Below are 16,076 nucleotides of genomic sequence, written 5' to 3' on the forward strand. Positions count from 1 at the left end.
GTCCCTGTAGGGACGCGGGTGGCGCTGTGGGTAAAACCTCAGTGCCTAGGACTTGCCGATCGTATGGTCGGTGGTTCAAATCCCCGTGGCGGGGTGAGCTCCTGGATTAGCGTTTATTCTACTGATCCAACATGCACATGCTTATGTACTCAGCCTTGGAGCTCTGACTAGGACAGTGCTTCTGCTTCAAAAACAATAAGGGCAGCAAAAGCTATGGATGAGAATATGGGGTGCACTACTAGAGATGATGGGTATCCGACAAATTTATCAGAGATTTGGGGCTTCTGGAGACCATGGGTCTCATTTTCTTTTATAATCTTCTGACAATTGCCACCATAGAAGAGTGTTGGAATAGAATTAATGTCTGACATAACTGGCATTTTAAAAGTCAGTGCAAACAACTTTGCAGCGACATTGTTGGTGGTTGTGTTTCCCAGTCATTTATTACTCTGATGGAACTTGCCACCCTCTACTGCAGTTTTCCTTTCCTCTCTTTCTTATGCGTTCTATATCACTGGTGATCTGGTTTGTTCTTCTCTCATCTCTCATCAGTTTCATTAAAATTTTCATCAGCATATAGAAAATGTTTTTGAGCCAATCATGCCAGCTTCAATTAAATGTACAAGGGTCTGTATTGTTTTTCAGCTGTGTTGCTGTCATCTGACTGTATAAACTGCTCTGTAGTCCACCACGTTATGTTTATTCATACTATTGCATCAGTAGCAGCCCCACCAGTATGTTAAGCAACTAGATTCTGGATTGTAAACTCATTTCATAGCCACTGTTCTAGACTTGAACTTGGGATCGCCGGAGGAGTGTCAAGATAATTGCTATTACCCCACCTAGGTCCAAAAAAAATTGTGCCGATGAGAGCTTGGCCTCCCCCACCACTATTGCTATCTGTATTTGGACAAAAGAATGATCACATTGATAGGGAAAGTTAGTAGAGCTTCATGAAACAATAGTTTTTATTTGTACTAGCTTAGAGGTAAGGACTGAGAATTGTTAAACAGTGTCCCAGACCTAAACAGCCTAATTAGCTTCCCATGTCATGTGGTGAGGCATGCAACTTGATCCCACATATGTTTATTTGGAACCAAGTCGCACTTAAAATCCTAACCATGCCTACTATAAAATATGTCCTATTGAATCAGTGGTGCTTAATCTCAGTTAGGTGGGGTTAGGATTGCAGCCTTTGTCCCTACTAAGCGTGCTTAGGTATGAAGACTTGATATTTCAATCAAACTCCTCTTCATTTTCATTCCTTAGTCAGGATTTGTGTAACCATTGGAATTTGACGCCTCGATTTTTATGTCAGTGGAAATCAGGAGTATATAAATCCAAGTAAGCACATCAAGAAATGGATGCTGAATGAAAGACCGAAAAGCTTTAAAGAATAAGGCTATGTAAATTTAGGGTAAAGATTAAGCCTTGAATAAAAACCAAGTACAATCTGAATGTGAGTAAGCTCCACATAAGAGATGAATAAGATTTTTTTAAGCGCCTTTGGCTGCTGCCCTTTGCCCTCAGGTGTTTTTTTGTGTTTGTTGTTTGTTTTTGGATGAGCAAGGGCAGACAGGTTTGTTTTCTTTGTAAGAAATGCTTTGTCCAGTGATGGTGGAAACTTCCCAGGTTTCCAACTGAGCTGGCATGAAGGATTTTCTCAACACCAAGGCTTTGATCCTGTTTAGCCTAAGATCTCTAGCTAAACAGTTTTAGCACATTACTACCCTGTGTTTCAAGGCAGCCGCCAAAGAAGGGTGCAGGAAAAACTTCCCTGAACAGAGCCAGCATGTGGTATTGGGTTCGTTTGGGGTTTATGTTGTGTGTTCTCTTTCTTAATGTTACTCACTTTCCTTGTCTCTTCCCTTTCACTGCCACTTCACAACAGGAGCAGCACACGGTAAAGTCTTTCTGTCTGTCTCTTTCTCTCTCTCCTCTTTCTCTCTCTCTTTCTTTCTTTCTTTCTTTCTTTCTTTCTTTCTCACTCACTCTCTGGTACACATTCTATTTATCTATGTTATCTTGGTTATGCATCACTTTGGCTAATGTGGTTGGAAGGGAAGACATTTTAGAGCTCCTTTCGTCTCTCCAAACATCAGTCATTCAGTTGGTACTGTTGTAGGTTGCATCACTGAGTTGGAATCATTGTATTTTTCACTTTATGGGACTCTGCAATGGCCATGATGTGCACTGAACAGAACATTCTACTGCAACCTGCTTGAAATATATTGAAATCCTACTTGTGCCAGGAACTCATGATATGCTAATGTTGTCAAGGATGAAGGACAAGGATGGTGATTAGAAATAACATCAGCTTTAAAAAGAAAGCCCCCATGTGCTAGAGACTTTGGGAACATCCAACTGCACTGAGCAGTCATAGGACAGGGTGCTACTTCTACACACAACAGCAACAAAAACGGCCCTGGGGCATATGCTTGGGAGTTGTTGTTTTTTTAAAAAAAAAATCTAACCTCCCTTGTGCTTTTGTTCTGTCAAGGAGGGAGTTGGAGAGCATAGTTTGCTTGGCTGTAAAGCCTGGGGCTCACTGTTGTTCGAAGGAAAGTCTTCTGGTGAATAGAGATATAACGCAAATAAGCAGGGCATTCTCACAACTATGGAAATAATAGGATCAAGCTGGAATATGTCACTACTAGGCATCCGTTTTGCATTTTCTGGCATCTAAAACTGTCATTTTATTAAAAGTGTCATGAGAGATTATCTAGCTGTCAGAACTCAGAGGTTTCTAGCTACAACTATTTCCCTTTGTGTCTGACTTTTGGAAGGATTATAATCGGGAGCTCTTCTCCAAGTGGCTTTGTTGACTCTCCATTGAATATATGTTCACTCAAAAGTTTGAAAACCATCTCTCCAGCAGTGCATTTCTGAGAAAAGGTTTTGCCACTCTCTTTATAGTATGAGGCTATTCACATGTGTTGAATCAGAAGTGTAAAAGAAAGAGTGCTCCTCGCACGAGTGTATATTAGATAGCAGGGCCTGTGAAGCAGCTGTAGTTATAATAGCTCTCCTGCAATACAGTCATGTTGCTTAAATGTTTCCTTAAATTATAACTATAATTTATTATATAGATGTCTCAAATAAACCCACTATTAGAAAAGCTGTGTTGTAGTGGACTTGCAGTGGTTTATTGTAGAGATATACAAGTTACTCTTACTACCCTAGCTGGTAAAAATACAACAACATTAATAAATTAAATAGCTAACAATTTGCTGCATATTCACGATTTCCAAAATCAGCTGCCCTGCTCTGCCTAATGGTGGGGCTGGCTTTCAGTGGCTTCTTGTAGAAGATGAGAAGAGATTATATATTTCTCCAAACTAGGAATTGATTCCAGGAATATGTCCTTGTCGTCTTCTTTTTCACTTTTTCACCCAATAAGAAAAATTGACACGGTGGAGCTAAATGGGACTGAATAACTTTAGCATATTGCTACTCTCACCTTTGCATGTGTGTTGTGCACTGAAGGCAGAGATGGAATTCTATCTTACTGCTGGAGAGAAGGTTCTAGGTTATCTGGATGCAAACAGAATGTGAGCCAGTGGATAGGTTAAGGAAAAGCATATTTAACAGTCATCCAACGACAGGACTACTTCAGAATAAACTTTTAATTCTCCCCATACCAAAAATTCTCTGGGACTGGAAAACTAATGTGTAATGGAGAAGGATAGGCTAGAACACTTCTCATAGATGTGCAAGCATTCTCACTGGGGTGCTGGCTTTCAACATACAAGAATTTTTGTCATGAAATATGCCATGCCACCCATCTGCATTCTGAAGTACAGTAGTACAGTCCCAGGAAGGCTTTACTACATGATATAATAACAGCTACAACTATTACTACAACAACAATCAAAGCACCCAGTATGTTTGAATATGTGTTTTTTTATGCTTCAGGGCTATAAAGATTCTGTAGGTGTACTTTGTATTCTTTCAATTTGTAGCAGGTCTGTAAGGGGCTTCCCACATTTCTGTGTTCTGTTGGTTATGTATAAGATATCTGCATAAAGCTAGTATATGTTTCTAACAGCATCAACATATTCTGCTTCGCTTCGGCATGGGTTCCTGAAGCAGCACAGTGAGAGCATTAATTCAGGCTGCAACTTCTTCCTTTGTTATTTTCCCCATTCTTAGGAGAATCCTGTTTTAAAATGCCCCCCTTCATTTGATATGATGTACACACAGTGTGGGTGGCGCTGTGGGTTAAACCACAGAGCCTAGGACTTGCCGATCAGAAGGTCAGCAGTTTGAATCCCCACGACGGGGTGAGCTCTCGTTGCTCGGTCCCTGCTCCTGCCCACCAAGCAATTCGAAAGCATGTCAAAGTGCAAGTAGATAAATAGGTCTGGCGGGAAGGTAAACGGTGTTTCCGTGCGCTGCTCTGGTTCACCAGAAGCGGCTTAGTCATGCTGGCCACATGACCTGGAATCTGTACGCCGGCTCCCTCGGCCAATAAAGTGAGATGAGCGCCACAACCCCAGAATCGGTCACGACTGGACCTAATGGTCAGGGGGTCCCTTTACCTTTTACCTTTACCTTACACACAAATGCATAGCCAGTTATGATCTGAGAAATGTAAACCTTAGTAAGGCTGTAATGATTCTTGGCATTGTATGTGTGTACACTTTACAAAACTGGGAGAAGACAACTTTAGTAGCACAGGAGGGGAGGGGAAACTAATATAGGGTAGCATAAAAACAGGCAGGACAACTTGACTGGCAAGGTTTGAACTTTAAAGGAAATTGAAACTGAGTTGAGAACTGCTGTTGAATACTTTAGTGCTTTGTATCAGCTGGTATCAATGAGTGCCATTGCCTTGTAACATTCCAATACACCTCACAGCACCTTCTATGCTTTATCAGTGACTCTGGTAACAACAGTTAAAAAATACATCCAGCAATACTTGAACCCCCTTTGAAAATGTTACTTCTAGACCAGGCTATTTTCTTTTTTGAGGAGCACATGCCTTGGGACGGAGCATTCCAACTTCTTAGCACCTTGAGGAATTCTTCACAAGCGATCTAAATCCTATGGTGCTGGTGAACAGAAAGGGTATGAGCTGAAAGGGTACCAATAGAGATGAAGTCATGGGTGGAATCAAAAGCATATAAAAAAGGGTAAAGCAGCTTAAGGAATGGAAAGAATGGAGTGGTAACTGGAAAAGGTAGATGCGACTGTTACAACAGAACCTTAAAAGTAGTATGGATGACAAAAAGGGTAGCGGATAGCATGAGTATATATCTCCCTTTGGCAGTCCTCTGTCTAGAACAGTGTAAAGATTCAAGCCTCATTGTTTTTCCTTGCTCTTCTGTCCTCACCCAACATCTCTCTACAGAGGCAGCAAAGGGAAAGACATCAACACCATCAAATCCTTGCGTGTCCTGCGTGTCCTCAGACCCCTCAAAACTATCAAGCGATTGCCAAAGCTCAAGGTGTGTTGGGGTAGCAGCAAAAAAAGATGGAGATGTACATTGATGGAACTATATAATCATTGTTGTTTTGGGGGGATGTAAATCAACAGTTTAAGAAAGAAAATGTGGGTGTGGTTAGAGTGAGAAGAAGGTTGGACCCAGCCTTCAGACCCTTTCATGCATGAGATCTAGTGAAACAAAGGGAGGGGTTTCTCTATTTTCTCTCCATAGGCATCTCTCAGTGTCATTTGAATTGGATCATAGTTAGGGATGGAGGAAGAATCCACCCTACCCTTATACAATCCAGACAGATCATGCATGACCTGGATCATCTTCAGAATCCACAGTCCAGTGAATTCCATTATGAGGGGATCTGCAGGTTCTGTGCTGCCTCCAACCCCTCTCTGAACTTCCCTCCCTTTAAAATTCATGTAAACATTGGGGCAGCCATTTCCCCCCATACAGTTCTCTCTGGGAGTGACAGAATGATATCAAGTACTGTTGCTCCCAGGGAGTCTTGCTCTATGCATATTGGAAGCAAGGAGCCCCCCATGCTAGCTGTTTAGGCTCTGGGTGGTTGCATACACTATTCCTGAAGCTATAAATAGAAAAATGGATGGGGCGGGGGGGGGGGGGACTGGAGAGAGTATGCAACCATCAGACTGCCTTATAAGTACTGCATTTTAAATAATTTTCCATTTAAAATCTGCCTGGAAAGGGGATGGGATGAATTTAGTCCCATCACCTGTGAGAACTGGGATGGACCAGACTTTAATGGGTCCATCTATACCTAAGCATCGTTGTGCCTGTTTTCCAACCATAATTCTGCAAAATGAGGATAACATTTCATGCATCTGATTAAGTGGACTCTAATCCATGAAGATTTATGTAATAAATAAGAGAGCTAGACTCTCACTTGCTACAATAGACTAACACAGCTTTATCTATAAGTAGCAAAAAAGATGGAATCCTCTTTGTGGGGACAAGTTATTGCTCTGTTCTGGAGGAACTTGAAATTATATTTGGATGGGCTGAGGATTTTCAAGAAATAGGTACTTCTGTGGTTATGCAGACAGCTTGGGACTTGGCTTCCTCAGAAGTTGCTTGCTCCCACAGTGATTTCTCAGCCCTTGAGAGGCTCTGCTTTCATATAGGCAGCTGCAAGAGAGAGAGGTGGTGGAAGCAAGATAGTGGAGTATCCTCTGTGGGAATCTACTGGATTTCTATCTGTTTTTAAAGGGCTTTTGAATATTTCTACTTACTTATTTTAATAAATGTTTCACATCACATTGAATTGCTGTGTTCTGCAATTTTATGGTCTGCAGCTCTTAAAATAGTTTTTATTCATTTGTTTAGTGCTGATATTTTAGTGCTACATACAATTGTTAATTTAGCTTGATTTTATGTTTGGTGTTGTATGTCCTTTTTTTTTTGCAAGCTGATTTGGAGTTTTCTTTAAGCCACTTCGGTTGGCTGGATATACATTATAATAAGCTATCTAGCAAACCCTTACCAGAACCCTGTGTTCTTTCTAGGCCGTCTTTGACTGTGTGGTGAACTCACTCAAAAATGTCCTCAATATTCTCATTGTGTATATGCTCTTCATGTTCATCTTTGCTGTGGTGGCTGTCCAGCTCTTTAAAGGCAAGTTCTTCTACTGCACTGATGAGTCCAAGGAGTTTGCAAAAGATTGCAGGTATGTATGTTGCTTCCATCCATTTTGCCACCCTTCTGCTTCCTGGGCCTGACACCATTCCCATTCTAACATTTTCTAAGAACTTTTATGTCTCTTCTCTAGAGTTATAGACTCAAAACCCAAATAAGGTTGGAGCTTGCAGGTTGCATTTCTCATGTTGCGTTTCCTGCTACATCAGTGAATGAATTCTAATGAATTCTAATGCTGTAGTTCCTGGTTTATATTTTGCTGTGTACTTGTTAGTATTGTTTGTTATGCTGATTTTATATCTCACCATTAAGTAAATATAATCAAGAATAATAATACAAATAACCCAGATCCATAGTGAAATCACAGCATAGCTCAGTTATTATCTTACTAATAACACAGCCAAATCTTAAACTGGTGTACATCAGTGTCAGTCAAGTTAATGAAGTAACTGTGGTTTATACAGATCAGACCTATTAAGAGCTATTGTGTTGGAGCTAAGTGAATCAGCTCCACTTAAGCACCCTGAAATGAGGCTGTTATACCACCTAAAGTGTGATCATTAACTATCTGGATTAACTTTTGTGTGATAACATGAATAAAAGGTTCAGACACTCCTGATATTCACACAGAGACTGAAGCTCCAATCACTGGCAAAGCAGCCATTTGCACCATAACATATCCTTGCTAAATTGCCCACTTCATTGTTGTAGCATGTCCCTAAATGTTTCTCTTGATCTCCTTCATCAGGGGAGAGTACTTAGTCTATGAGAAGGATGACGTGAAGGCTGAGAAACGAGAATGGAAGAAATATGAGTTCCATTATGACAACGTGTTGTGGGCGCTCCTTACTCTTTTCACTGTATCTACAGGAGAAGGCTGGCCAGAGTAAGTGATTCAGGAAAATGAGTGTCAGTTACTATGCTAGGCTGCTGGGTATCTGGTTGGCTGGTGCTGGAAACTAGATTGGTCCCTAGACAGAACTAGTCTCGCCTTTTTGGTTTAGCTTCATCATTAAGACCCTTTTGTCACATAGAAGTCCAGGCTTATCAGCCATAGTTTGCCCTTGCCATATAAAAACACCATCCTGGGAAGAGGGATTTGTATGAAATGTTTCTTTATTTCTGCTGATGAAAAGCCACTGAAAGCATAGGAATGTAAAATGAGGCAAAATGTAATTAAGATTGGGGCTTGTGATTCATGAACTTTACCTTCTGGAAACCCAAGGTCCATTGTGGGCATGCACATAGTTATTTGCTTACCTGTGCATACAGTGTGTCCCATTTTTATTTTTAAAAATGTTTTGTCTGTGGAATAGTGCAAGAGCAGTATACACAAAACAGCTATTTTAGAAAATTAAACTAAAGTGGACATGCCTCCAGCAACAACTGGTGAAGTTAGGCATGCTACCTTTCCTTTGGACTGTTGAAATAAAATAGCTAGATTGTGCTCAGACAACAAGCAAATGGGAATAGGGGATGTGGAAATAAATAGCACTGAGAAAAATAGCTTTACTCATGTTAAAACAACAACAAACCAGCCACACAATGCACTTCAGTGGGTTATATGCTATTTTGTGCCAGATTTCCCACCTCCATTACTGCATTATCAATAGATTGGGAAATGCAAATTAAATGGGGGGGGTTGCCATTTGGATGATGATGTGTAAAGGTAAAAGGACCCCTGACCATTAGGTCCAGTCGTGACCGACTCTGGGGTTGCAGCGCTCATCTCGCTTTATTGGCCAAGGGAGCCGGCATACAGCTTCTGGGTCATGTGGCCAGCATGACTAAACCGCTTCTGACAAACCAGAGCAGCGCACGGAAACGCCGTTTAACTTCCTGCCGGAGAAGTACCTATTCGTCTACTTTCACTTTGACGTGCTTTCGAACTGCTAAGTTGGCAGGAGCAGGGACTGAGCAACAGCAGCGCACCTCGTCACGGGGATTCGAACCGCTGACCTTCTGATCAGCAAGTCCTAGGCTCTGTGGTTTAACCCACAGCGCCACCCACGTCCCTCGATGATGTGTAGATAACATGAAAAACTTAAAAACATAGGTTGCATCAAATTCACTTTAAAATGCCCTATACAGAACCCCTTTGCCAGAGAAACAATTTCTCTTGTGACCTATAACTGTGATCAGCTTACTGTAGACCTCCAGTGCCCACACCCCACATTAATATAGCAGTGCCATTGGTGCAAGATTTGAAGGCAGATGTCCAGGGCTCAATTCAGAAGAATGAGTAGAAGGGGCCCCAGATATAGGAGAGTTGGCATATTTTAAACCACATTTTAAAATCAGAGAAATAATACACGTTACCATCTAAAAGCCTTGCCCCTCCATAAGATGATAACGTCTAGAGTTTAAAATCACTTAAATCCAGCATTGTGTAAATAGCAGTGGTTGCTTCTAGTGCCCTAGAAGAATTGTTACAAAGAACAAAATGTGGGCAATGTATTAGTTACATCAAAGACAGGTCTTTCTTTAAAATGGAAAGATTCAGCAATCCCCAAGATTAAAAACTGGCTATTAACAAGATGGGGAACTTACTGCATATAACACTAATGTCTCACAACAAATATAACTGATCTGTAGAATACAGAACCTGAAAAAAGAGACAATGAATGTACTTTTGTAAACTAAGAAAATATTTAATAAAAATTGTTTTTTAAAAACAATCTGGGGAACTGCTGTGATGGATGGTAGGGGTAATACAGTATGTTAAGATGAGAGAGCCCAAAGCATACATATACCAGCTATTTTCAAACAAAATGGAGTTCATGAATTTCTGAGAGATACATGCACAGACAAATGGTTTTGAAATTGCAGAAGAATGTTTGGAATGTAATGTTTTATGTTTCAGACTAATCTCTGGTTCTGGAAAGTCTAACGTTTTGTTTTGTTGACTTACAGATTTGTAAATATAATTTTTGTTAATTAAAAAAACAGAATTGTTAGAAGGTGTCTCCATTTCAAAAGTACCAGTGCTTGCATTGACAACCACATGGGAAAGAGAACCAGAACAAATGACTGCATCTTCCTCTTCCTCTATGCACCCAAGAGGAAGAGGTAAGTGCTGCCTTCCCATCCATCTCTTTCCCACTTGCTATGAATTTTGCCAGCTGCCACCTGAGACCTTGCGCTTAGTAAGATTCATCTCACTATGTGATGAGAATCTCAAAAGCTACAAAAGACTTTACAGATACTTTGGTGTGATTACAGCTGATTTGGGATTTTAAATAGTCCATGTCAGAAAAACCTTCATGGAGCAGACTATCTCAAATCTTCTTAAATTTTGAGTATTGGGAACCTATCTCAGAAATCATAGGGTTTTACTACTATTTTAGATGGATCAGCGAGCATAATGGATCATTCACAGGGCTCTTCAATTCTTCCCACCACATCTCATTCGCTTTCCCCATCTCTCCTTGTTTTTTCTGCAGTGTCCTCAAGCACTCAGTGGATGCTACATATGAGAATCAAGGTCCCAGTCCTGGCTATCGCATGGAGATGTCCATCTTCTATGTGGTCTATTTTGTGGTCTTCCCTTTTTTTTTTGTCAACATTTTTGTGGCCTTAATCATTATCACCTTCCAGGAGCAAGGGGACAAGATGATGGAAGAGTACAGCCTGGAGAAGAATGAGGTAGGACTAGGCAAAGTGCTTTGGCAAAAAAGAAAAGAAAAAAGGACTGGTATTGGTAAACCCAGCCAGCTTCCTGAAGTTTCTATTCCATTCCTTTATGATAGTTTCAAAACTTTGATTTGTTAAAAGATAGTGGGGGTGGGGGCAGTGGATAACTGAATCTGTGTTTAGTAGCAGTGAAACTTAAATGACAAAAAGTCAACAGATTTCAAAAACAGATTGGTTATAGAATACTCAAGAAGCTCATTCCCATTTTGAACTGCATCCATCTCCTCCTCTTGAGAAATTCTAAGACGTTAACAATAACATCAAAATCCTTTAAAAAATACCCAACACAGAGATTTAAAAGCAACGCCACCACACACATACAAAAGTACACATAAGGGACAATGCACCATGTACTAGAAGTCTTTAGAGTTTTATTGGTGTATCCTCTACTTCTGCCATCTATAAGGTTGGAGGAAACTGGAATTTGTGGTAGTTTAAGGTTTAGTGGATATCATTCGTTTTTTTTCCTCCACTCCTTGCAACATGAACAAGATTCTGCTCCTAGTTTTGTGGCGCACAATCCTTTTTCTGTTTCCTTCTTCTACAAATAGTAATAGCCCACCTCAAGCAGCTGCCCTGGGGGGAATATTGATCTCCTCTGAAAGCAGGAGTGCCTATCTTCAGCCTGATTCAGTCACAATTTTCCATGACTGAGCATAATATTCCACATACCCCACCCAAAAAACCCCCAGAAACCTATGATGGATGCTCCACCATGCAACGGTAGAGCCCCAGTGAAGTTGGGAGGGATTCTTTTATTTTTAAAGTAAGGCAAGATAATTATTCCTCTGAGCATCCTGTAGAAAGCAGACCTCACTGAACTGGTTGGGTGAATAGTATTTAGCTCATTGAGGTTAGGATTTCTAAGTCATGCTGCTGGGATGGGACTAAAGCAGCCTTCACCAGCCTAGCCCACTCTAGATGTTTTGGATTGCAACTCCCATCAGCCCCAGCCAGCATGGGAAGGACCAAGATGGTGACAGCCAGATGGAAGACTTCATAGGTGATAATTAGTTGTGCTTCATTTATTTTAGTGAAATAACCTTAGGGCCATTTACCACATTGCTTTTTGAAGGCATGTGTACATAGACTCATGTCTTAGACCAACTTCATGTAGGAAAGCAGACATTCATCTACTTCCTAGGTAAGACTTGGGTTTAGAAGCACTTATTGGGTATTTGCATCTTCCTTGACATATAGATGCATGTTTCAACCTTGCAACATTATGTTTTTTGGCATCTTAAGATACTGATGTGCACAACCTTGCCTTCAAAATTAATGTCATATACAGCAGGCATTTTGCTACTGGTGCTGAAGTAAGGCCACATTAAATGTCTTGAGTCAGTACAAGGAAGGACTAGAGGGAAGAGCAAACATTTTGGTCAAAGCAGACTCTAAAGTGATCCAGTCAGAAGGAAAGAATATAGCACCATAGGATTGGCTATTAGCACCATTGGCCTTATGCCAGTCAGACTATTGATCCTTGTAGCTCAGTACTGTTCATGCTGATTTGCAGCTGCATTCCAGGGTTTCAGGCAAGAATCTTTCCTAGCCCTGCCTGGAGAAACCAAGGATTGGGCCTGGGACCTTTTGCATACAAAGCATGTGCTCTGTCCCTAATCTACGTACATTTCCTATGAACCCAAGCTTGTTTTTTCTCCTTGGCATCTTCTCTTGAAAAAGATTCTTCACCTTCTTCACTGCTACTCTTATATTCTCTCTTCACAGCGAGCCTGCATTGACTTTGCCATCAGCGCCAAGCCACTCACCCGGCACATGCCTCAGAACAAGCAGAGCTTTCAGTACCGTATGTGGCAGTTTGTGGTTTCACCACCCTTTGAGTACACCGTTATGGCCATGATTGCCCTAAACACCATTGTCTTAATGATGAAAGTAAGTAGGCGGAGTCATGGGGTGTGCTTCATGTGGGGTTTGCCCTGACTAACGTGGGAGTATGATGCTGAGCTACATAGGTCTAGGTACCATCGTAGTGGACATTGTCCAAACCCATTGTTATTCAGAGTCATTTGTGCTCCTATTGAGCTAATCTCATTGGTCTGTTATTACCCCTGTTGAATAGCTGTGACACTGAAGTAGCAACTAATCTGGATTTTTATAGTATTAACTGGGGAGGGTCTCACTTTTACCCTGGCCTAGTGCAGCATTGTTTCAGTTCCCCCAGTTTCCCTATCCTAACCCTACATCCATCTTCATGACTGTGCTTTCTCTCTTTCTATTTCTCTCTCTATCCCACCCCCTCACTAGTTCTACAATGCCACACCTGTATATGATCATCTACTAAGGATGTTCAACATTGTCTTCACTTCCCTGTTCTCATTGGAGTGCATTCTGAAAATCATCGCCTTTGGATTGTTGGTAAGTGTCACTCTTGCTAAACTTCATGAGAAATAATCATGAAGCCCTCCACTACAGAGTGGGAGGAATATGACCCCCTTCCTCATGAAACAGGAAGGCGTATATTGCACCTTGGTTAGTTGTTGTTTTTAAAGAAAAAAATAATTTATTTGATAATAATAATAATTTATTATTTATACCCTGCCCATCTATCCCTCTACATGACTTAACAGAGCTCACAAGGCCCTCAGAGATCACACTGCTTATGGAAGCATGGGAAGTAACAACATCTCACTCTTCCAGAAACAAACTGTACTTCTGCTGGAGGCCATGGATATAAACGGACTCATTTACAAAGGAGTCTGAAAATTTAGACTTTAGCTTCTCTTGCAACAGGGCTGCTCATGCTAGGACTCTTGGCTTCCTGTACAGGAAGCTATTTATTCTTCACATTCAACTCTAGTTAAACTCTGACTTTTGCTACACCCATGATTTAGAGAAGAGTATTTTTGGGCAGCGTGCAGGCTTGAATGTTGTAGTCAGAGAAAGAAAGAGGGGGCCTCCTAGGAGAGTGAGAAAGCAATAAATCTATACAAAGGTCAGTTAGTTGTTAGCTTCTTCTGCAACATGAAGGTTCCATTCCAAGGGGTCCAACTAAACATCTCACCTCTCATTTGAAAACTTTAATGTTCAGCAGCCAAACTTGAGAGCAGAAACTAAGTTGGTCTCTAAGCGCTCTTAAAAGGGAAACAGAAACACCATAGGTTCATGTGAATAATAAGTTTTATTGTTACAAGCAATATTGTGACAATAACAGCCTTAGGAAATCTGATCACTGAAGGCTTTCTTCTATCATAGAAGCCAGCACCTGACAATACTTGGGCCAAATACAATCCCCTAAGCCATGCATCTCTGCCTGCATCCCTGGTTGCTAAACTCAGAGGAAACACAAGAGTTTAAATGACCAGCGTCTATAGCAATGGAATGGTAGCAGATAGCAATGGGTAGCAGAACATTTCGAGGTGTTGGGTTTAGGGTCCATGGATAGCTGCCACTCCCAACTTCTCTACTCATCGTAAAGTGACCCTCCAAAAATAATAATCTTAATTTTAATTTAATTCAATTTTAGATTTACCCACCCTTCACCACAAGGTCCCAGGGCAAGTTACAACAATATAAAAATACAATATTAAAACAATTTAGACTAAATTGCTGGCAAGGACTCTTACTCATTCCTGACCCCGAACCACACTATTTGATATTCACTGTGATTGATGAGCTGAATTAATTTGCTTAGTAATAGCTCTGCCATTACTTAGTTAGGCTTTGGAGACAACTGGCATTCTCTCCTTAGAGAAGCCGAGCTGAAAAATGGAATAGTCCCCAGGTGTAGTCTTATTATTAGGCTTGTGTGTGTTGTATTTACTTTTATAGATGTTCTTGTGATTGTCCATGCAAATAATTGAGAAAGGGGAAAGATGTACAACTGCTTGCTCCTTGCTTGAGAGTGTCATAGCCCTTGGTCTCACTGGGCAGTTGCATTGCCTTAAGCGTTCACAGGGAGCATATTGAAAGAAAACAACCCTTTTTTCTCATCCTACTCTCACTCACTGAAGTCTGTTTCTAGCCAGTGGAAACAAATCCCATGGGCCTCTGAAAATTTGATCTCAGCTGTTTTCACTGACATAAGGCGACAAGACCTGCCACTTTATCCCCATTTCAGAAGGCAAAATGCATAAATAAAAGCCCCCTAGCTAGTTTAGTTTTGCAATCCCCATCACAAGAGCTGGAATGCACCCAAAAGGTAATCAGAACCTGACTGGGGCAGGAGGGTGGGGGAATAGAAAAGGTGGATAAATCTCTGTTCTCGTTGCTGTTGCTTCCGTCGTGATTGAATGTTGTCACCTGTTTGCTGCTGTGTGGCTGTTCCTTTTCGTCCTTTGTTTTGTTCTTTCTTTATAGAATTATTTCCGTGATGCCTGGAATATCTTTGATTTTGTCACAGTTCTGGGTAGCATCACAGACATCTTAGTGACAGAGTTTGGGGTAAGTTCAAACTGATGGTGGGGATGGCATTCTGGGGGTGGGAGGCATTCTGCAGGGAGTGGGAAGCAAGAACTGAAACATGAAGTTTTCATCCCATTGAACTGCATCCTTAACTAGGATAGGGGCTGGAGAATCCAGAGAATGGCAGTACAAGGCCCAAGTAAACATTATTTATTGGCTGCCAAGGAACATAGTGCAGTGTTCCCTTTCTTCTTCCAGAACAGATTCTCAAAAGCGCGTAACAGCCGCTCCCACATTTTCAATAACTCTTCAGTAAAATATGTATATTTGTGACAATCCTTGTTGTTGCTCAGCAAAAGATGTAGGCTTCTTCCAAGGCCTTGACACTGGTATTTATTGGGAATTTCTCAAATTAGATAGTTACCGACTTAAAGATGCCAAAGTCACTCCATCGTATTGTTTACACCAGCATTAACCCATAATCTTTGTAATAAGTTATAAATGCTGGATCCTTTCATTATGGCATCTGCCAACACCTGAAACAATAGAGTATGAAGGGCCACTTTTCACTTTACAGTGTGGATGCACAGATTAAAAGAATTAGTAACTACTACAATCATTTCCAAACCAGTGGGCCAGAGCATTCTAGTGTGCCAAAAGAGAATCACTGATATGCTTCCAGAAATGAAATGATTCAGTTTCTTACTGTGAGCCCAAAGTTCCTGCCCACAACAGAGGAGGCTACCCACTTCAGCCCTCCATCCTTCATTACTCAGGTGTTCATAGAATCATAGATTTGGAAGGGATCCCAAGGGTTATCTAGTTCAACCCCCTGCAATACAGAAATCTCAGCTAGAGCATCCATGATAGATGGCCATCCAACCTTTGCTTAAAAACCTCCAGGGAGGGAGAGTCAACAACCTCCCA

General features: G+C 41.1%; 1 protein-coding gene across 5 annotated transcripts in view; it reads left to right on the top strand.

Moving 5' to 3' along the window:
• The window catches only part of CACNA1A (calcium voltage-gated channel subunit alpha1 A), a 269,886-nt gene that overhangs the window by 172,115 nt on the left and 81,695 nt on the right, over positions 1-16,076 (top strand). For all 5 annotated transcript variants that reach the window (XM_081900883.1, XM_081900882.1, XM_081900884.1 and 2 more), the window contains 7 exons: positions 5,354-5,450; positions 6,965-7,125; positions 7,843-7,980; positions 10,538-10,739; positions 12,516-12,680; positions 13,053-13,163; positions 15,105-15,188. In XM_081900883.1, coding sequence (XP_081757009.1) covers positions 5,354-5,450; positions 6,965-7,125; positions 7,843-7,980; positions 10,538-10,739; positions 12,516-12,680; positions 13,053-13,163; positions 15,105-15,188 — 958 coding nt within the window. The remainder of the gene's footprint in view (positions 1-5,353; positions 5,451-6,964; positions 7,126-7,842; positions 7,981-10,537; positions 10,740-12,515; positions 12,681-13,052; positions 13,164-15,104; positions 15,189-16,076) is intronic.

This window comes from Podarcis melisellensis (genome assembly GCF_964234715.1).
Source record: "Podarcis melisellensis genome assembly, chromosome: 2".
NCBI classification, from domain to species: domain Eukaryota; kingdom Metazoa; phylum Chordata; class Lepidosauria; order Squamata; family Lacertidae; genus Podarcis; species Podarcis melisellensis.